The sequence below is a fragment of the Lepisosteus platostomus genome, chromosome 21, assembly GCF_059453375.1.
Source record: "Lepisosteus platostomus isolate fLepPlt1 chromosome 21, fLepPlt1.hap1, whole genome shotgun sequence".
NCBI lineage: Eukaryota > Metazoa > Chordata > Actinopteri > Semionotiformes > Lepisosteidae > Lepisosteus > Lepisosteus platostomus.
The window spans coordinates 335,812-356,710 of NC_142631.1; the positions used below are offsets into that span (position 1 = coordinate 335,812).

Here is a 20,899-nt window from a genome sequence, read left to right on the forward strand (position 1 = left end):
TAGACAGGCTTCCTGCTACAGTAGATCTGAACACGTTTTTTATTTGTTTAACTTTCTAAAACAAATACACAAAATTCAGAGTAAATGAAAAGCAACAATTACACACAGGTGTGTGCAGTGTTTCAAATGCTGGAGAGCACCACCCTGGTCAGGGTTCGAGGCTGAAGCGCGAGTAATATCCTGTGGTGCAGAGTCTCTCAGGCTGCCCGTGCTGCTCGTACCCTCCGCTGGCCGCAGTGCCCAGGACAGCCGGCACAGTTCCCCCCCTCTCATCTGCCCCTCTCCTGGCCCCTCTGCCTGCGTTCGGCCTCAGTCGCTCCCTCTCTGTCCAGCGTGTCCCTCACGGCGCCGGCCGCCTCTCGCACTGCCTGGGTCACGTGGGCCAGGGTCCAGCGCTGGTGTGGCAGGGCGTGCTGGAGAGTGAACGGGCCGTCCCGCGTGCGCCGGACACCACAGCACACCGCCGCACTGCGCAGCTCCAGGCCCACCTCGTGCACCAGCTTGCGGAGGTACTTCTGCGTCTCGTTCAGGCACTGCACCTCTGGGGGGAGACGGGTAACACAGTCACGCTTTTCGCAGGCGGCCTGAGCCACCTGCAGTCGCCACTGTAACAAACCGACTGGCCCTGGAGGGCACGGGTGCATGGTGGTACAGTGAAAGCAGGAACATCAGCATAGAGAGTGCTACATGGGCAGGTGAGTGATGGGCTCAGCACCCTAGAAACAGAGCACACTCATGTGGACATGTCTGTAGCTTGGTTATCTACCCTTCAGAGCAGGTCTGAGTTGGGAGGGAGAAATACACACCCAGTGTAAAGTCAGGGGGCTCGTAGCTCAGGCAGCGCAGGCCGGTAATGAGCGGAGGGGATTTGTCCATCGGCCGCAGTAACCCCTTCACTGCCAGATCGTAGGCCTCCTGGGTCTGCAGGTCAACACCAGAGTACCTGCAGGGAGAAGAGGTAAGGAGACCTGCGCTGATCCTGCTGTTTTTCCCAGGATGCAAACCCCTTTCTGCTTGGCCGAGTGCAGGTCCGAGACCAGGACTGGCTCAGTTCTGCCGGCCTGGCCACAAGGAGTTTCTCCTGATCTCTGGGCCCTGCTGGCTCGTGCATCTGCTTCAGTACAGAACCATTCAGGCGGTACAGCTGAACGCGAGTCACACTGGAGATGCATGCCTAACACCACTGTGACTCCGGAATCCACTGAACTAGAGGCAAAGAATCCTGGGTAAGAGCCCGTTCCTGGCGAGGAATTTGTCACCAGTGACACTCAGACTCAAAGGACTTGTTTTCAGTCATTTTTTTTTACTCTTTTTTTCTTTTAAAGTCTAAAATTCTACGACAACCAGCAGTCACAGCACTCGTCTTAACCTCTGGAGAAGAAACAAAAGCAGAGGCTCACACGATTTCAGAGCTTAAATTAAACTTTGAGGTGACACTGCTGATACCCATGCGATTCAAACCTGCGTCACCAATTTATGAGAGTTGGGTTTTGGTAAACACTGCCCTCTAGCTGTTTAATGATCCACATTTACAGCAACAGCACTAACAGATTGAATAAATCTGAACTGAATTAATTAGAATACAGTCTGAGCCCTGTGGTCGGAGAAGCTGTTGGCTGCAGGACACAGATGCAGGGGGCTTCTTCCCCTGTCTTTTCCCTAGAAACGTTCTTGTAGTGGAGACATTTCTCGCCATGCTGGATGCAAATGACCACAATCCCTGTGGATTTGTTTGTGGCTAAGTCAACTCAAGTGACTGTAGATGACAATGTGAGGGTAGTAACTGGTACTGCACAATAAAATGAATTGGAAATCGAATAAAGAAATAACTAGGCCACTCCTGCCATGTTCAGAATTTGAAACAACAACAGCAGCCCTTAAAGACAAAAGCCCTGCTGAGACCCCCATCAGAGTCACAAGTTCATAGTAAAGAATTAGACATCAGAGGTTCAAGACAACCTTACCACATTCTCAACAGACAGAATCCACCCAGAGCTCTGCCACGACCGAAAAGCCACCTGGTGACGTTTCAGTCTGCTGCTTATCTCCTGAAGGAGTCACACTGTGGCCCCCTGGAGAGCAAGAACTGCCATCTAGCCTTGTTTGTACCACGGCGTGAGGCCGGGCTGGAGGAACCGAGGAAGGCCGGGAGCAGACATACGTGAGCAGGGCTCTCTGGTGTGTCCCCTGGATGACAGCCAGGACCTTCTCCAGCTTGTCCCGCGTGATGTGACCTGGAGCACAGAGAGAGCAAGGCTGAGCACGCCCCGCCGGTCCCGACCGCTCCAGACCCGTTCTCAGCCTCGAAGACGGGTCGAGCCTTACCGTAGGTGGTCCTCTCGATGAGGCGGCCAGTGGGAGAGAAGTCCTCGGTCGCTCGTCCAAACTGCCCGTGCAGGGTGTAGTCCTGAGGGACAGCCACACTGTCAGTACCAGTGTCTCGCACAGACACAAGACACTGCAGCCCTTCACACTCTCTCACTCACACACACACACACACACACACACACACACACACACAGCAGTCTTACCCTGGAGAGGTGGCAGTTATAGAGCTCAGTCAGCAGCCTGTTGCCCCGGCCCACACCTAGAACTGACCAGAAAGAGATTTCATACTCGCACCCAGACCCACAAGACCTGTACACACCAAGAACTGACCTGCTGATTCACACTCCAAGAACTGTCACACAGAGAACTAGCAGACAGACACCATTCAGGAACCTGCAGAGCAATGACACTGCCTCAGGTTCAGGCGTCACACAAGCAGGCAAGGAGAACTGAAGGTCCACACAGAGATACAGAGGGCAGAGACTCACCCAAGACCCCAGAAGAGGGCACATCCAGGCGGTGACCCGCCCCAACCTTCACTCCCCGAAACTGTGGCCCTGTGACTGCAGGAGAGACAATGAGTGACCCTGCCTGCGGTCAGGCGGAGCATGAGGCAGGACGGAGGCTGTGTCAGTGATGGCCAGCAAGAGCTGCAGGATTCAAAAGACTGGCCCAGAGCCAGCCGAACAGACAGCACTGGGGGGTGGGGGTGGAGTAGAGCTCCTTATCTGATCAGCTAATTACCAATTACTTGATCAATTGGCTCCAGGCTTTCAGCATCTTTACAAATTGAGGAGCTACAGAGATAAAAGAAACCTGCAGAGCTCCAGATGTCTGCCAGAGGACTGGACCACAGCTGCCCGGAAGAGACGGTACTGACCCAGCGGATGGTCCGCAAGCACGGGGACTCGGACCGCGGTCAGTGTCAGCTCCTTGGAGCCGTCTGGCAGGGCCGAGCTCGCCGGCAGGAAGCGCACCTGCAGCCGGGGAGCGGGGGGCGGCGCCGAGTTCATGCCTGGGAGGAGGGCGGGGAAAAAGTTGACGGTACAGAGATTATTCCCAATGTACAGCAGGGAGCAGCAATACAGGTACTACGTTGTGTTACAGAGAGTTATATCAAGAGTACAGCGTAATAGTCGTGTTGGAGACAAGACATTTGGTGCAAATCAGAAATTATCACTCGCATCAGACAAATATTAAACATCAAGATAAACGCCACGTCTTTGGTGTTGTCACGCTGGGTGCAGGATATAGCTCCGTACCCTTCAGAAGGTTGGTCTCTACGGTGTCCCGGACGACATTCCAGGAAGTTCCCGGGGGCTTGTAAACGGCGAATAAGCCCTCCAGCCCCCGGTACAGCCGGGCGCCAGCCCCCGCCATCGCCGGCAGCCCTCCGGACGAGGAACCAGGGTCCAGGAAACGAGATCGAGTCCCGGTGATCAGAGTCCACGATTTTTATTTGAATGCTTCCCAACTTATTTTCTCGATCATGAGAAACAAACCCGTCCCGTAACGACTGCTCTGCGTTTTGAAACCTCGGCGTGAGCTGCGGAGGCCGCCATGCCGAGTCGGTTGAGAGTAGCAGCTATTTCCGTCCCTCTGGGAAACAAGCGCTGCGCGTAGCAGGTACCGCCAGGACAAAACAAACTCGGAGCTCGGGCTCCCTCTCCTGGCCGTCTTCTGCTACGTATACGCTGTTCTGACTCCTTTAAAATGATAATAATGGGCATGTTTAGTGGAGATTACCTCACTCGATATTACTCTTGGGGCGATGCATTTACTCCAACCTCTGAAACCCATACGTGCGTTTTAAAGACATTTTAAAGACAATCAATATCCATAAACATATTAGCCTCCTTAGAATAATACTTAGACATGATGCATGTCAACAAGTTAACCATCTATGACATAAACGTGTTGTTGTAATGTATGTTAAATCACCGTGATTGTAAGATCTATGGTTTTTATTTTCTGAGGCACGTTTTCCTTTTCTTTCCCTACTGTGACGCACTGTTGCCAAACGCGTAACTGTGGGATACCATCGCCACAAGACCTCCGCAGCATGTCATGATAGGGACCCCATGTATATCGCGGCAGTATATATCACAACTGGCGCCGTGCTTCCATGCCACCCTGGCACTGCTGTCGCAATAAAGGTCTCATATCAGGACATATGTCGCGATATCTGGACTTAGCATATCCTCTCATGGTATGTCATATCGCGATTTGCGGGCTTCATGTCGCGACGTTGGGGCGGAGCATTTTTGCTGGGGTATGTTATGTCGCGATATAGGGCCTTTCATGTCGCGACATGGGGGTGGGGCATTTTTGCCGGGGTCCGTCATATCGCGATATACCGGCTCCATGTCGCGACATGGGTGCCGGGGCGTTTGTCATATCGCGATATGTGGACTCCGTGTCGCGACATGGAGGTGGGCGTTTTGTCGGGGGTACCTCATATCGCGATATACAGGCTCCATGTCGCAACATGGGGAGGGGGGCGTTTTGCCGGGGTCCGTCATATCGCGATATACCGGCTCCATGTCGCGACATGGGTGCCGGGGCGTTTGTCATATCGCGATATGTGGACTCCGTGTCGCGACATGGAGGTGGGCGTTTTGTCGGGGGTACCTCATATCGCGATATACAGGCTCCATGTCGCGACATGGGGAGGGGGGCGTTTTGTCGGGGTATGTCATATCGCGATATACTGACTAATTGTCGCGAGAGTGGCGCCATGACAGTGATGCGCCGCTCGCAATGGGTATTGCGATGTGATCGTAATGCGCGCACTCCTATCGTGACATGCTATCGGAGTCGTGAACGCGCTGTGGATTCCATGACATTTTTTGTCTGCTATTCAGTTTTGACCTCAGTGCGACTTCTCTTAGATTGATCAGTAATTGGAAACCAATGGACATGATACTGTAGATCCAACGTGCTCATACAGCACACAGTTAACCGGGGCTACAGTGTTTGGACCAAGAAGAACATCCATCACCTATCTACATGTTCTCGTCTCGGAACTTCCGCTGTGGCGCTTTACCCAATCAGAGTGTCGATTCTCACTCTTCACCCAATCGCGGCCCGAGCTGTTCGGGGGTTTAGCCAATCACGGGTCAGAGAGCTGTTCAAGCCAGCAGCGCCAGGTGGATCGGCTTGTTTACGGTCAATGAGAATCAATTTTTAAAATGCTTTACTTATTTGCAAAATAACTACATCGGCTTATTTTTTTAAACGTCTTTATTGATTCACTGTCCCGTACGCTTCGACATAAATACATTTTTTATTTGCAATATAACTGTTTCCGCTGCTTTCTGTAACGAATACATGGTATCTGAACAATTTTTATCGTATATTTAGGTAGAGGAAACACCTGCTGTGTACTTCAAAAATGAATAGAAATGTAAAGTCTATGATCATTATATTATGCTCGTGCTTTCAATTTTGTTTTTTATTATTAAATTATATCGATATTGAAACTAATACCTAAAAATGTGAATATGGGCTCTTGTGTTGTACCTGCGGAAACAAGCAATACATTTTCGAGTACATGGTTAAAAATTAAAAGAAAACACCTAACCCAATGAACTAACATAGTAACTCCTCCCTAAATGTAAGACTGTTAATTCGTGTAAAGGCTGCAAAGTCTGGGGTCAACTGATCAAAAGATCACAACTGAAAGATCTGGTGGTCGTGCCTTTGCGGTTTTGTACGTCACAGAGTGACGTCACAGCCAGGAAAAGAAGGCGCTATATTGAAATATATTTAAACATCCACCCCACCAGACCAGACAGGCTCGGAAAACAAATTGCCCCCATTATTTTCATCACAATCAGGAGTTCAAGTACCGAGTTTGTTGGTACCTGTAAACGTCCTTGTAGATAGTCAGGTGATTACCCGAAAAAACAAGGTGCTATATCTCAGAAACGAAAGCAGCACAAACGCTACTTACAGCGACTCAAACCGGCACAAACGCAGCACTAACGAATGAGGAAGGTTTCATCGTTTGTGCTGTCTGTAGGGGGGGAAACTTCACGGAGCTCAAGGAAAACCCTGCATGGTATTTTAAATACAGTATTTCGGACGGATTTTGAATCTTGCGTTTTTGCGTTGTGTTCATTGTGTTTTGCAATAAAATATTAGCTTCAGAGTAACTCTTAAAACTACTGAACAATCTAAAAGCAGGCATACGCAAAACTTAGAACTGTTACAAGCAACACGTGAAAATGAGCTCTTGCAGCTGTTCTTCAGCTAAAGACAAAGTCCTCATATGAGAGACCCTTGCAAACCAGCTGTTTTTGAACGGGAATTTGCCGACTCTCTAGACAGTGATGAGATTATCGCCATATTCAATTTCATGCCCGACGCCTGCGTCTGGTCTAGAAGGCTAAAACTTCACCACAAAGGTAGGAACTGATTGTTGCTTAACCTGTGTGTGTGTGAGAGAGAGAGACAGTATGTATGTGTATATATATACTGTATAAGGTTCTGCTAATTCTGCTGTTTGATTATACCGCTCGAGGATGGCATTGTGAACTGGAGGGGTGCCCCTGTGCCGGCAGGACGGTCAGTTAGAATCCTATATATTCTATATGATTTAGAAAGAGGTTTAAACTTGGCTGGCGGAATAATTCGAATTGAGTATCGGTGCCAGTGATTCAATACACTTTTAAAGTTTCAAAAGCTTGTGATTTTTGTCACATTTTGACACGTTTATTTACAATCTCGGAAAGTCCTCCCCTCCCGGCCCCTCGCTGCTCTAACACTTCCACTGCTTGCATTCCATCAATGCGTCCGTGATTAAGCAGCTGTCCGATTGCCACCAGGTGTGTGTCAGTGAAGCCCAGAGCCCCCTGAACCCTGGTGGAACAGCACTGTCTTGCCGTTCACATGTAGCTGAAAAAGTATGCTTTATTTAAAAAAACATTCTCTTAACGTCACATGCCTGTCTGTGCAATTCTACTGGAAGAAGCACGAATTGATAACCACCCGTGACAGGATGTGGAACCTTCAGATGAGTTGAAGATATTCTGCAGTGGAACATGCGCAGCCCACAAGCTAAGCAGACAGACGCACACTCCTCCTCACTCTCTTGCACAAGCAGCCAGAGCGTCGAGCGCCACAGGCCTCCCTCTGCGAGCGGACAGTGAGGATCTCCGACTTCCTGCGACCTCACACTCCTGCCAGTGTTCCAGACAAGGCTGGTGAGTCCATCCCTCTGGTCACTGCTCTGCGTCCCTCTTGTCAGTAGCATGGAGGGACAGGCAGCGTCTAATCGAGTCTGCTGGTCATAGTGCTGCCGGGCTACTGGTGTTTCTTTATCTGTCATTTATATCAATGTCTTTCTGTGGGTGTGGAAAAAAGGTCACAGGTTCAGGTCACAGTATGTTAAATTGCGTTATATTAAGGTGCAGGTTGGATGAAAAGTCACGCTGCACACAGTCAACAATATAACCACGGAGAGAAGGTGTAAAAATCTCCTTTGAGTGTCTTTGCAATGGTTCTGTTTCCAGTACTGGTCGGGTTCGGGGGTCCAGGCTGCTGCACCTGCTGTCAGCCCCCCTGTTGCTCCTCCAGCCCAGGCCGGACCCTCCGTGCAGCGGGGTCTCTGCTCCGAGTCCGTGCACACGTGGCACTGCTTTTGGCACAGGCAGCTGCCCCTCCCTGCACTGGAGGTCTGGGGTTGGAACCTGGCCCGGGACTGGCCTGGAATAACTCATCTCAGTTGTGGGTAAATAACGCAGGTCCTGACCTTGTGCCCTGAGTCGCACACACTGGAGATTCATCACCAGCTGCCAGCTCTCCCTGCAATCGGGAACATTGAACTCTGATTCCTCACCTGCCTCAGAGCTGGACTGGCACTGTTCAGGGAATAACTGGGGGCCGTTTACTAAAAACGGAACACTGCCGGTGATGGGCTCTGTGATGGGCTGCCCTGGGGACTGTAGACTGGCAACACCAGAGCAAAGCATGTGCAACCATGGTAAAGACACAGTAAAGCGTATTATGGTGCATTAAAGCCCAGTGTGAACATGGTAAAGGCCCAGAGAGCGCTGGGAAGACGTGACAAAGGAGAGTCTAGGAGTGGTATTGGACTAACTGCAAGCCTGGAGCAGCGTTGTGATGGGGGTCTCAATGCTGATCTCAGTCGAGGCGCTGACGTGCAGTTTCACACACGCTGACCCCGGTGCTCAGCTCACCTCCTCCAGCTCGGCGCCCTGCGTCGCCCTGAGCCGCCGATGTGGTTTCTCCGATGACATCACTCCCTCTTCCTGTGCCACCGCCGGCTGGCGCCGACACCAGAGTCTGAGCACGAGCGGGAGTGCTCAGGCTCGCCCTGCTGCAGCAGTGACTGGTCTGAGCAATCCCAGCGCCCTCTTGGAGATCTGGAAGGTCTGTACAAGATCCAAAACTGTGCATTGCTTCTGAAGGGGGGAAGGAGCTCCTGCATTTCGTTCCTGCTGTAGAATTACAGTTGTATCGTGTCTTCTTCGGCTCTACTTGAACTAGTCCTCACTCCTAGCATGACTGTGTGTTCCTGGCACACAGCTAATCCTCTCTTATTGTATCTGTTCTCTTTACTGTAAGCCTGGTATTATTGCATAGCTCAATGTGAAGGGCTTCGAAATGGATGCTCAGCCTGGGGCCCCAGTGATGTCAGAGCGGTGTTGGGTTACAGTCTCTGCAGCTGTGTCATCGTGGGGGGGTCTCAGATCTTGTTCTGGGCTGAGTCAAGCTCCTTCCCAGAGAGGAGGTCAGAGTAGACAGACTCAGGTGAAATGATCTCCAGCTCAGGCCTTAAATACAGATACAAAACACAGAGCTCTTTTCACACAGAGCTCAGCTGAGGTCTGTTATCAGGGGGCCTAGTTAACCACAGAAATGTGTAACTCCAGATAAGTGCTCTCTTCTGTTAACAAGGTTTCCTCTGAACAGCAGGCCAGTGTCTGCCAGCTCCCTTTCTGACACTGACCCTGCAGGCCTTAGAAACACACCTCACCTGAGACACTTGCGTTCGGGGAACGGATAGGCTGCTTAGAAAAACATTCTCTCTGCACGCTCAGCAGTAGAGTCTCAGGCTGGCGGGAGTGTGGCTGAACGTGACCTCTCGCTGAGCCTCTCCTCATGCGCCGGGGCTGTGGGGGGGGGGGGGCAGGCGATCCGGTCTGACTGTGGAGCCAGAGAGGGCCGTTCACACATCTGGCGCTGCTTGCCGAGGCGATTCCAAAGCTGCTGGTCTGGGAACGGAGCAGTTTCCTGCTTCAACACAGCCCAGGGACCCCGCGCTGCTGGGCGAGCTGGTCTTCGGCAGGGAGACAGTCCGTCTCTGCCCTTCTGTTCATTAAAGAAGTGAACTGCTCTGCCTGGTGCAGGAGCCACACATGAACCCACATCCCTCGCTGACCCGAAACTCTGCAGCCTGTGCAGACGGAGTAGCGTGACTCAGTGTGTCTGGAAGAGAGCGCATAGCTGAGCTGTGATCCGAGATTCCTCGCAGAAACCAAGCCCAGCCCTCCTCTTTGCAAATCAGCGGGTAATTATCCAGGTGATCAAATTGATAATTGACCGTAACACAGCCAGCCGGGCCCGGTCTTTGTGAGCGCAGCCGGGTGAATGTGCCACACTTTGTGTGCAGATCTGTGGGTCACGCTCCGCGGGGGGCAGGGAAACAAGACACATAATCCCTGAGCCAGACACGGCACCCGTCACAACACACAGCGCCAGGAGGGCACACGGACTGTACACACGCACAGTACCCACTGTGGGCAAACAGTCCCAGCACTTTATAGTCTAGTACCACCGTAACATCCTCCAGTGCCCCTAAAGCATGCTCTAAGTCCAGTACAGTATCATTTAGAGACTGCATGGTCTCATATAGTCAGTGTAGTACAGTATAGACCCAGAATAGTACATTAAATACCCAGTATATACTGTACATAACAAAGGTTAGCTTGTTCCAGACTCGCACCACTCTGTGTGTAAAGAAGTGCCTCCTGTTCTCAGTTTTAAATGTAGTTTTCACTGGTGTCTGATTCCTGATCAGCAATATGTTTCTGCAACATGGTGACCAAAACAAGGTCTTGCCCATGGGCTCTACAATGATACTCAATATCCTCGGAGTTAAATTATAAACTTTCAACTGCTTGTGTTGTCTGGATGACAATGTGCCCTCATAAACCGTGTCATTGTAGCTTCATGTGTAACAGCCTGTAGATTCCCTGAGACTCTGTACAGACACCTGGGCCAAAAATACACAGCACAGCTGAAGTTTATTCTCCGCTTTATCGCAAATAAATACAGTAGATGTTAAAGTGTAAGTCTTGATCCTTTTCTGAGTTTGTCAAACACTACGTCTTTCTAGCAAGAGCTGGTTGAGACCTTGTTTCGAGTCCTGATGAAATGCCAGTCCAGTGCTGCTGACTTCCTGTACTGGGCTTGCGGCGGAGCCAGTCTGCCCACACTGCTAATACCTCTGGTCTCTCTGCACTAGGGAGAAAGACTCCCTAGTGCAGAGTTTTGCTCGGCTGCAGTATTGCTGCTGTTCTCCAGAAGGGTTAAACTGGGACTTGGGCAAGAGGCTGTTCCCCAGAAACTCCCTCTCCCACGACACACAGACGGACACACAGACACTGGCAGGCGCCTGCACACACACAGACACTCCTTTCCAGCTCCCACACTATAAAGAGCGCAGGTGAGCTCACGCGCGGCAGTGTGGCTGGCGGGTAGAGAGGCGGTGAGAGAGCAGCGAGGTGTTTGCTGAAGTGCCAGGTGACAGATCTGTTCGTGCGCAGCGCCCAGGGAGACTCTGTCCTCCCTGCCTCCCGCCGCTGGAAAACAGTCGGAAATCGGAGAGCTGGAGCAGGGAGAGGGAGGTCTCGCAGCACCGAGTGGGAGAGGGGAAGGCAAGGAGCAGGAACGCGATCCGCTCTGGTCTGCACCGTGCCGAGCTCCGCTCTGAGGACCGGGATCAAACGGCACTCGCTGGCTCTGAGGTGAGACGGCGCTTGCTGACCAAAGGTCACTGTTGTTGACTTTACCAGGAAATCTCCACGCGGAGGGGAGCAGCGAGAGAGCTCAGCGCTGGGGGACAGGTGGCGGGGCGGACTGATGGGGGGACTGCAGGCCCGCAGGACTGCACCCCCAGATCACCCACAGTTAGGTTGGGCAGACTGGCATCACTGGTTTGTCATCAGTGTCTACAGACTGGGAATAGTAAAGTGTTTTGTTCTGAAGATCTGGGATTGGGAGCTATAGAACCTGCGTGTCCACCTGCCACCTGGCCTGGGGTCAGATACCCTGCTCAGGGGCTGTGGGGTCAGTGTCCACACTGGGCCCAGGGTGGTCATACTCTTCCCTGGGGCTCTGGGGACACACTGGCTACTCTGTGAGGGCTCAGTCGGGTACCTGCCACTCTCCGACGGGTATTCATTTAATATTTTCCAAACTTCATAGGCAGGAGCTAAGTCGAATCAGTGCAGGAACACCAGGCTAATTCAACATGGAAACTCTAATTTAGGAGCCCCTGTTTGCTTAATGTCCAGTTTTGCGAGCTGGGATAAACTGTATATTGAGTAAATACATATCAAATTACTTTACTGTACATGTGCCTGTGCATATTTGCTAAAAATAAGGTAGCAAGTGTGAAACACCCAACACCAGGAGGTGAAAGTAATGTAAACAGGAATCTTTGCTGTTCCTGATAGGTGCTGTTATGTCATAAAGTCAGGTGTAGCAAATGTTGACCTGAAGGAGAGTCAACAGTGAGAGAGATGAAGGAGTGTGTGTGCAGGGTCTCTGATTTACTCCTGGTGGTCAGACGAACCAAAGCTGCAGGATTCCTGGGGAAACACGATGACTGTTTCCTGCAGGTTGCAGTCCAGATGCCGGGAATTATCCCACTTTTCTGGCATGCTGTGTGGAGGATTCAGTGACATTTTCACACGCAAAAAGAGACTTTTGCTGCACCATTATGTTCCAAAGAAATTAACACTTGTGAAGTTCTACAAAGTGTAAATTTGCACAGTGCTTTCCCTGAATTTCACCACGTATTTAATTTGCTGTTCTAAGACTTCCCACTGAACTCGTGCCTTTGTTCTCTGTAGCTGCCAAGCCCTGCAGAGCTCCTAATTTGTCATACTGTAGGACAGTCTGGTCTCCAGATCCACTGGGAATGTAGTCCAGGTCTCCGTGTCCCCAGTTCACAGTGAAACTAGTCCAAGCATTGATACTTCTCTGTAAAAAATGCATTCTAGATGTTAAACATTTTTTTAAATCAATTTATTTATTTTTTATAATCAGTTTCCAGTTGCTATGAGCCCTTGTGTTCTGCTTACCGAATATAGTATACTGGAAACTGTCTTCTTACCATTAATAATTTTCAAAATTAAAAATCCAGTCTCCTTAATCTTAGCTGTCTTTTTTGAAGACAGAAAAGATTGAGTCCCTTCAGTCTGTCATTGTAGCTTTGCTCCTTAAGCCCTGCTATTCGCTAGTACAATAAACCCTTTGGAAGGGGGTTAAGATTGACTGTCCAAATCACGTGAATTGCTTTCGAGCAGGTGAGAGGGGACACATTCGCTTTTCTGCAGAGCAGTCTAGAAGCACAGATAGGTTTGCTTTGGGCAGGCAGAGCTTCTGTATTTTGACAAGTACAATTACGTAAAAAATGGGCCAAGCAAAACAAGTTCCAACTGAATTCCGACGTGTCTCAAAAAGAGTGAGGTTGTGGGCTGTGTCACTGCCTCTGCTTCTTCTGAATTGTTTGCTTCTTGTTTTCCACACTTTCTGGGGAATTAAAATGGCACCTTTGTAGCAGTAAAACGTAATTACTATACAGCAGGATTCCCAGTAATCAAGAGTACAGGGTCAGTGAACTGCAGCTCAGACAGGAATCACATCTTCTCATGGCCGTTTACAGGAGGGGAGCTGGCCTGTCTGGTGAGTAACCAGTCTGTCCCGAGTCTGAAAGGGGAGATTTAGTTAGGCAAGATCTACCGTTTCTAAATCCACAGTGACTATCCGGTGTGATATTGTTTCCCTGCAGGTGATCATCTAGATTAGTTTTAATCAATGTTCCCACAGCCTTACATTTAATAGGAGTGAGACGTATTGATCTGTAAGTACTTGGGGCACTTTTGTTGCTCTTTGGATGGGCACTTCATTGGCACTTTACCAGCAGTGGGTATGACACCTAGGTTGAGCAGCTGACCTCTGGAAGAGCTGAATAACATCTGTTTCCTTCAGTGTGTTTGTCTTATTAATCCTGCCTCTCGTACTGAAACACCTCTGCCGGTGCCGTTTTAATCCTGAGCTGTATCCTTCCGCTGCCTGTGGCCTGTTGTTGACTTAGAGAATTCCGGAGCGCGATGATCATTACCTCATTACCACTCTGTCCTGACTGCATGAAAAGGTGAGATCAATACACACATTTCTTCTGGTAGCTGCTCTGTCACTCTGGATAAAAAGAGTCCATGGAAAACCATGTCTGCTGATATTCCTCTTGGGTTTTCCCCAGTCTGTGTAGGGAAAGTTGAAGTTTCCCATAAAAAAGACTTCTTCTTTTGCAGATAAATTCTTAATTTCATCCTACAATGTGGAATTGTAATCAACAGCTGCACGTGGTGGTCTCCACTCAGCAAACTCCTCTCTTTCGTATACCTTAAGAATATTTCGTGATCAGCTTTATCTCCTGAGCCCGAATGCGCTTTTTAATATATAGTGCCACGCCTCCCCCTCTTCCAACGTTTTGTCTCTGCAGAACAATGTGTGTCAACTAATGTGACATTCATCACTGGTGTTTGGTTACTCATGTTTTTTTAACTTCTATAACATAATAATGTCACCTACAGTATATATGCTGATGTGGCAGCTTCAGTCTCCAGTATCTTGTTTCGAATACGTCTTGCATTTAGGCATAAGCATTTGATTCCCTGGTCCTTTGTCTCATTTTCCTCTTTCCTCCAAATGCCAGTGAAGCCCGATGGAGAAGTGAGAAACAGCTTCAGCCGTTGAATTAGCCAGGCCTGTATGAAGGTCAGGTCGGACAGCCCCACAGTGGAATACAGCCAGAATTCATCCAGCTGTCTTGCCAACAGCCATGGGTCTTTAATGACCAGGTAGTCAGGACCTCGATTTAATGTCTCATCTGAAGGCCAGGGCCTCTTGCCCCACAGCGCCTCCTGTCACCATACTGGGGCATCAGAAAGAGGGAAGAGCACCACCCACTGGACTATTTACAGGCTTTCCTTACAGGTCTGTTTGTCCAGTCCTGACGAAGCCCGGCTGCGCTTGTCTGGTATCCGATAAGTTCAGGTGTCGGCGGTCAGCAGTGGTGTGTCCAGCGGCTCACCTGTCCGTCTGTCTGCAGGCCGCAGTGCGATGGGCAAGCTGGCAGTGAAGCAGGCGGCGGTGGGCGTGTTAGTGGCCGGGGCGGCCTGTATGGGTGTCATCGCCCTCATCCTCACCCTGGTGAGAGTCAGAAGCATGGACCTGCCCGTGGGCACACAGGTGAGTGACGGGAGACGGGGCACCAGAGTGACCAGACCAGGCTGCCAAACCCTTTCCCCTCCTCTGTGTGCTTGTCTCCGCCCTCACAGTGTGTGGACCCCCCCCCTTTCTGTACGGGATAGTGTGTGGACCCCCCACCTCTCTCTCGGTACGGGACAGTGTGTGGACCCCCTCTCTCGGTACGGGACAGCTGTTAACCTCTCTCTCTCTCTCTCAGTATGGCATGGTGTTCGATGCAGGCTCCACACACACAGCCCTCTTCCTGTACCAGTGGCCGGAGGGAAAGGAGAACAACACGGGGGTCGTGTCCCAGGTCTTGGTGTGTGATGTGGAAGGTCAGTAACGCCGATCTGCAGCACACTGCCCTGCTCTCGTCTCTGCACTTCTTTCTGCCCCCCGTCAGGCCAGTGTGCACGACTCCTCCACACCTCTCCAGTACAGCACTCCAGTCCCTTCTGGTCCTCTGCACTTCTCCTCCTCAGGGCAGGGAGTTCTTTCTGACAGGGTTAGTGCTGCACCTACTGTATAAGCCATTCAGCTCCACTCCACCTCAGAGCTGTTCACACTGCACTCCACTTTACTTTAAGAATTGCCTGCATGGGTTTCTGATTATCTTACCAAATGGGCAGGATTGGTTGAATTGCCCTCTCATAAGTTACTATGAGACCTGCTCTAGAAGACTAATTCTGAATACAAAGTATCTAATAAGATCTGTCGGTGAGTACTTCTCCACCTGTGGTTCTTTTAAATTCGGCATGAGTGCATTTGTCAGAATAAAGGAATCTTAGTGTTGGGAATGGGCCTGCTTCTCTGGAGAGCAGGACAGAGACGGTCTTACTGCTTCTGTCTCACCCCAGCCTCTCTCTCTCTGCTCAGGTCCGGGCATCTCCAGCTACGCCAGTGATCCCCCCGGCGCTGGTCAGAGCCTCAAGGCCTGTCTGGACAAGGCCAAGGCCAGCATCCCCGCCGAGCGGCACCGAGACTCGCCAGTCTACCTGGGAGCCACCGCAGGCATGAGGCTGCTGCAGTGAGTCGGGTCAGAGTGTCCTGCACAGTGCAGAGTCCTCAGGGGCAGAGAGACGGTCCTTTCAGAGACACCGTGAAGAGAACCATTCAGATAATTCATTCAGAATTCAGAATTCAATTCAGTGCAGGGGGACAATCGTGACATGTGGAGAAACAGACAGTCATGGAGAAACAATGCTCTCTGGTTTGCACACACAGGAAATCAGACCAGCTAGACTGGCTGGGATCAAGGTATAGCAGCTCCACCCAGGAACTTCACAGAAATCGTCCTTTTATTTTTCTTTTCACTTCATTTCACTTGTTTCCTGTTTCCCTGTCCTTGTGCAATACCTCTGGCGTTGTGTGTTGAGAGGCAGCTGCAGGGGCTGAGTCTCTCCTGCTCTCCTGTTCACCTCCCTGCCCGGATTTCCCAACAGCTTGCAGAATCCCACCCAGTCAGTCCAGGTTCTGCAGGAAGTGGCGAAGATGATCCGGTCATATCCCTTTGACTTCCGGGGCGCGCGGATCATCTCCGGCCAGGAGGAGGGAGCGTATGGCTGGATCACCATCAACTACCTGCTGGAGGGCTTCATCCAGGTCAGGCCAGGGAGACTGCAGGAAACAGCAGGGAGGATAGACTGAGCTCCTTCCCAATCTTACAACATCCTGCTGAACGGTTAGAGAGGAGATACTGAAGGACGAAGAGACTGGGATGGTGGGACAGGGAGAGAATCGGGATAGTGGGATAGGGAGAATTGAAGTAAGAGTGGGAGAGGGAGAGAAGGACTGTGGCTGTAACTTGTCTTTCTGTTGGGTTGCAGTACTCCTTTGAGGGCAGATGGAAGCACCCCAAAAACGGGAAGATTCTGGGGGCTCTGGACCTGGGGGGCGCTTCCACCCAGATCACCTTCACCCCAAAAGACCCCATCCTGGACAAGAGCACTGAGGCCCGATTCCGGCTGTATGGCTACAACTATGGCATCTACACCCACAGCTACCTGTGCTACGGCAAGGAGCAGGCCATGAAGCAGCTGCAGGCCCAGCTGGTCAAGGCCAAGGCCAGTGCACAGCGCCTCAGCCACAGCCGCCCGTCCCCTTGCGTGTGACTCTGCTCCGCCGTCCGTTTCACTCTACTGTTCTTTGACAGCTTTGTGTTCAAATTCATCCCTGCAGGGCAATGACCTTTCCCAGCCCGTGACCCACCCCTGCTACAACTCGGGGTACAACCTGAGCCTGACCATGGGAGAGCTGTTTGACTCCCCTTGCGTCACCAAGCCCTCGGACTTCAACGCCGTGACCCCGGTGACCTTCAGGGGCAGCGGGAGCCCCATGGAGTGCCAGGATCTCGTCAAGACCATCTTCAACCTGACTGGCTGCCCCTCTGCATCCAGCTGTGGCTTCAATGGCATTTACCAGCCCCCCATCAGCGGACAATTCTTTGTGAGTCCCTCCCTGTTCAAGCAGTGTCCCCCCTGCTGGCTATCCCAGACATTCCACTGTACTGATGAAGCATGGCAGCAGAGAAGAAGTGACGCATGTCTCTAGAGACAAAGAGGAAACTCTGCATAGGAAGAGCACGCAGACAAGGGCAGAGACTGAGGTACCTCACAGTCCCAGTGTGGTATTCTAATGCACTACCTCATGCTACACTATGAGATTGTATATTAAGCCATTTCCTAACTGCTTCATCCAGTTGAGGCTCACTGGGGAGCCAGATACACAGACACTCCCACCAGAGCCAGTTTTCCCAGAAGCCAGTTAACCCCCCAGCATGTTTTTGGACTGTGGGAGGAAACCCATTTGAACAGGGGCAGAACATACAAACTCCACACAGACAGCACTCCAGGTCTCGAAATTGAACCCAGAGCCCCAGTGCTGCAACATAGCAATGCAAACCGCTGAACTTGGTACAATACAGTCCATCAAAACACATCCTGAGCGAAAACATACTATAGCCCTGCAGATGGACTGTAAGTACTTGACCCATGCATCTACTAATCAATTAAGGAATCTGACAATGATATGACTGTGCTGAACACTCATTCATTCTCTGAAGTGGTTAAGATGTAGAGTGAAGTAACTCATTGAAGATGCCAGAGTGTACTCTGTTGCTCTCCGATGTCCTGTGCTGGAGAGTGAGCGATGGGCTCTGCCCATTCTCACCCTCCCCTCTCTCCCCAGGCTTTCTCCTCCTACTTCTACACCTTCAGTTTCCTGAAGCTCACCCCTCAGGCACCACTCGCCCAGGTCCAGAGAACCGTTGAGGAATTCTGCAGGAAAAAGTGGACTTTGGTGAGACGGACGCAGATCAAGCTGCAGCTCTGACGGTCATGTTCGTAATTAGGGATACAATTATGTCACGGTCCTCACTGGTCAGTCAGAGAATCGGGGATCTTGTTGTGGAATCCAACGCTGTGCTGTGCCCATCGGCATGTTTGGCAGGGGTGTGCACACAGTAGTCTGCAGCAGAGAGCTGTGATTGAAGGACAGAAGAGGCTTGGTTCTGCCTGAGACGCGAGTAGGAATGTGCTGGCAGGGAGGGGAACAAGTCTGTCCTGTGGTTTACTGTGGGTAATTCCTTAACTTTCCTTAACACGTCTATCTTAACTGTGACCAACTTGTATCTCTAATTATGATGATGACTGAGTTGATGAGGATGATGGTGTTGGGGGGGTGATGGTGATGGAGATGATGATGGGGGTGGTGATGGTAGTGTTGGTGGAGCTGATGACAACAGTGATCAGAGTGATGGTGGGGATGATGAGGAGGATCCTGGAAGTGATGGAGATGATGATTCCCTTGATAATGCCCAGCTGAAAGCAGAGTATCCCGGGGAGAAGGAGAGGTTCCTGCGGGACTACTGCGCCACTGGGTACTACATCACCACCCTGCTGCTGGATGGGTTCAAGTTCGACAACCAGAGCTGGAGCAACATCGTGTTCCAGAAGCAGGTGAGAGGGGGGTCTGCGTCCTCGCTTGCGCTGCGTCCTGCTGCTGCTGACGAAGGGCGGACTAACTCTGCGTGGCTGTGCTTGCCTCAGGCTGCGGACACGGACATCGGCTGGACGCTGGGCTACATGCTGAACCTGACCAACCTGATTCCCGCCGAGCGCCCCCAGGCGGCTGTGGGGCAGAGCCCGGAGCAGTGGGCGGCGGCTGTGTTCTTCATCGTGTTTGGAGTCTTCCTCTGCCTGGTGGCCATCATCATGCAGATTTTCTGGAGCCGGACTACTGACATCGTGTGACCTGGGGGGCGGGGGGCTGGAGAGGTGACTGAGAGGGCAGCCAGCGGGCCTGTGGCTGGGGGGTGCAAAGCAGTTTAATTGACATGTAGGCAGTAAAGGAATATGGGGGGCTTAAGGCTTGAAGCATATATCTTATACAGAGCCATGCCAAATCAAAATGAGCTTTAATGTGCCTGTGACTCAACAGATCACGCACACAGTGTCGTGGGCATGACCCAGATGCTCACGCACCTCTCCGGGTGAGGAGAGTGCGGGTTTTGGGGGGGGACTGCTCATTGTAATATGCTCATTAAAATGACGAGGTTCTAGCATATACTGAAGGGGACTGGGAGCCGGTGGAGGTTGAAGCCATATTTTATAGAAATGTTACTAATGTGAGGTTTGTTATGGTGGGAACTCTAATAGACAAGTATCTAGGGGCACATGGATTAAAAGGGATATAATGCTGATTTGAATTCTACCTCCCTGTCAATGAAGCATGAAGGCGTTTCCTGGGGGAACGATGCTGATGGCGGCAGCGGTGGAGGCAGTGTGTGAGAGTCAGCCGTCTGTCGCTGCTGGGCAGGATAGCGCTGGCAGAGAGAGAGCAGAGCCACAGAGCTCCCCCTGTCATCCTGTCCCCCTGTCCCCGAGCTCTTTCTCCCACCCTGTTGCTCATCCACTCCTCTCTCTCTCTCTCTCCAGCCCTGTCCTTCTCTTCACTCCCTTCGTCCTCTGTCGCTCAGCCGTCCTCGGGACATTCCCAACATTCTTGAGACATTTGGGACAGTTACCTCACTGTGCGCTCTGCTGTTTGTCGAATAAAGTCTGTAATCAAGAGAAGCACTCGCTGTGAGGAGTGTGTTATTGAAGAACTCTGCAAAGGGGGGCGTTTTGCACAGTGTCTCCCCAGCAGTGTGAAAACCCACTGTCTCACACAGCGGGGCAGGTCTGCTTTAAAATGTCCTCTGATTCACTGCCCCACTCAAACACTGGGGAGCGCCAGTGAGCCAGTCCACCTGCGGTGCTCCTCACTGCTACAACATCACCCCCACAGCTCCTCAGAGGCCTGTAAAGATTCGGGACCATGATAAGTGGTAAACACTTTACACAAAGGGGTGTGAGAGTATGGAACAAGCTGTCCTGTCCTGGTGGGCATGGTCACGCTTCTGGCAGCACAAGAGAGGCCTGGATCTGCCCAGTGGGAATCCCACAGTCCCTCGGGGTTTCTCCACTCAGAGGCTGTGGGGTCCAGTCTGTCAGAACCTCCTCCAGCGCTTGAACAGGGCGAACCGCGTTGCTGCAGGATTGGGTCAGTAACAGGCTGGGCGCTCAAAAAGCCAGGCAGCCAGATGCAACAATAAAGTAACAACAACAAAAAAAACAAGAAGAGAGGCCCATCAAGCTCATTTGTTTTTCAGTCCCAGGATCTCATCCACCCCTTTCTTGAGAGTATATGGGCTTGAAAAACATGACTGAACAGCTTGTTCCACGCCCTCAAACCCCTTTGTGTAAAAGATTTACCACTTGTGTTCTCCAGATTGTTTCAATGTTTATTCTAGAAGACAAGCCTTATGTATATTTACCCTCACTGACTGCTGGGAGGCAGCCTCCCATTCGAGGTGCAGACGCGCACTTCCCACCTGCTGAAGGGGCAAACAGCCCTACAGCCGCGCCCTGGCTTCGAACTGGCTCACTGCTGCCCTCCAGAGGTACTGCTGTGGCGCCACGGCAGTATGAGGCACTGCTTTGATCCAGGCTGCCCACCAGTCTTCAAACATCCTGTCCGGCTCCTGTCTAACACACCATCCAGGTCCAGTAGGTAGCCAGTA

The 20,899-nt window shown here is 51.3% G+C and overlaps 2 protein-coding genes across 6 annotated transcripts; one reads left to right on the plus strand and one right to left on the minus strand.

The window, feature by feature from the left end:
- Positions 1-21: 21 nt before the first annotated feature.
- Positions 22-3,943, minus strand: trub2 (TruB pseudouridine (psi) synthase family member 2). Of its 2 annotated transcripts, none has more exons than XM_088614725.1 (8): positions 3,591-3,943; positions 3,209-3,343; positions 2,817-2,891; positions 2,499-2,593; positions 2,326-2,458; positions 2,162-2,234; positions 807-943; positions 22-541 (listed from the first exon to the last, which is right to left on the minus strand). In XM_088614725.1, the coding sequence occupies exons 1-8, from the start codon at positions 3,706-3,708 to the stop codon at positions 270-272; spliced, it is 1,038 nt and encodes a 345-aa protein (XP_088470851.1). In that variant the 5' UTR covers positions 3,709-3,943; the 3' UTR covers positions 22-269. The 2 variants fall into 2 exon arrangements, with proteins under 2 accessions (XP_088470851.1, XP_088470852.1); XM_088614726.1 differs by having other exon boundaries at positions 2,326-2,407; positions 2,532-2,593; positions 3,591-3,941.
- Positions 3,944-7,379: 3,436 nt separating this feature from the next.
- Positions 7,380-19,910, plus strand: entpd8 (ectonucleoside triphosphate diphosphohydrolase 8). 4 transcript variants are annotated; one of them, XM_088615147.1, is made up of 10 exons: positions 7,380-7,535; positions 14,699-14,838; positions 15,056-15,173; positions 15,715-15,865; positions 16,281-16,440; positions 16,665-16,901; positions 17,017-17,283; positions 18,025-18,135; positions 18,657-18,794; positions 18,885-19,910. In XM_088615147.1, the coding sequence occupies exons 2-10, from the start codon at positions 14,710-14,712 to the stop codon at positions 19,086-19,088; spliced, it is 1,515 nt and encodes a 504-aa protein (XP_088471273.1). In that variant the 5' UTR covers positions 7,380-7,535; positions 14,699-14,709; the 3' UTR covers positions 19,089-19,910. The 4 variants fall into 4 exon arrangements, with proteins under 4 accessions (XP_088471273.1, XP_088471274.1, XP_088471272.1 ...); XM_088615148.1 differs by lacking the exon at positions 7,380-7,535 and adding an exon at positions 8,703-8,724; XM_088615146.1 differs by lacking the exon at positions 7,380-7,535 and adding an exon at positions 10,984-11,324.
- The last annotated feature ends 989 nt before the right edge of the window (positions 19,911-20,899 follow it).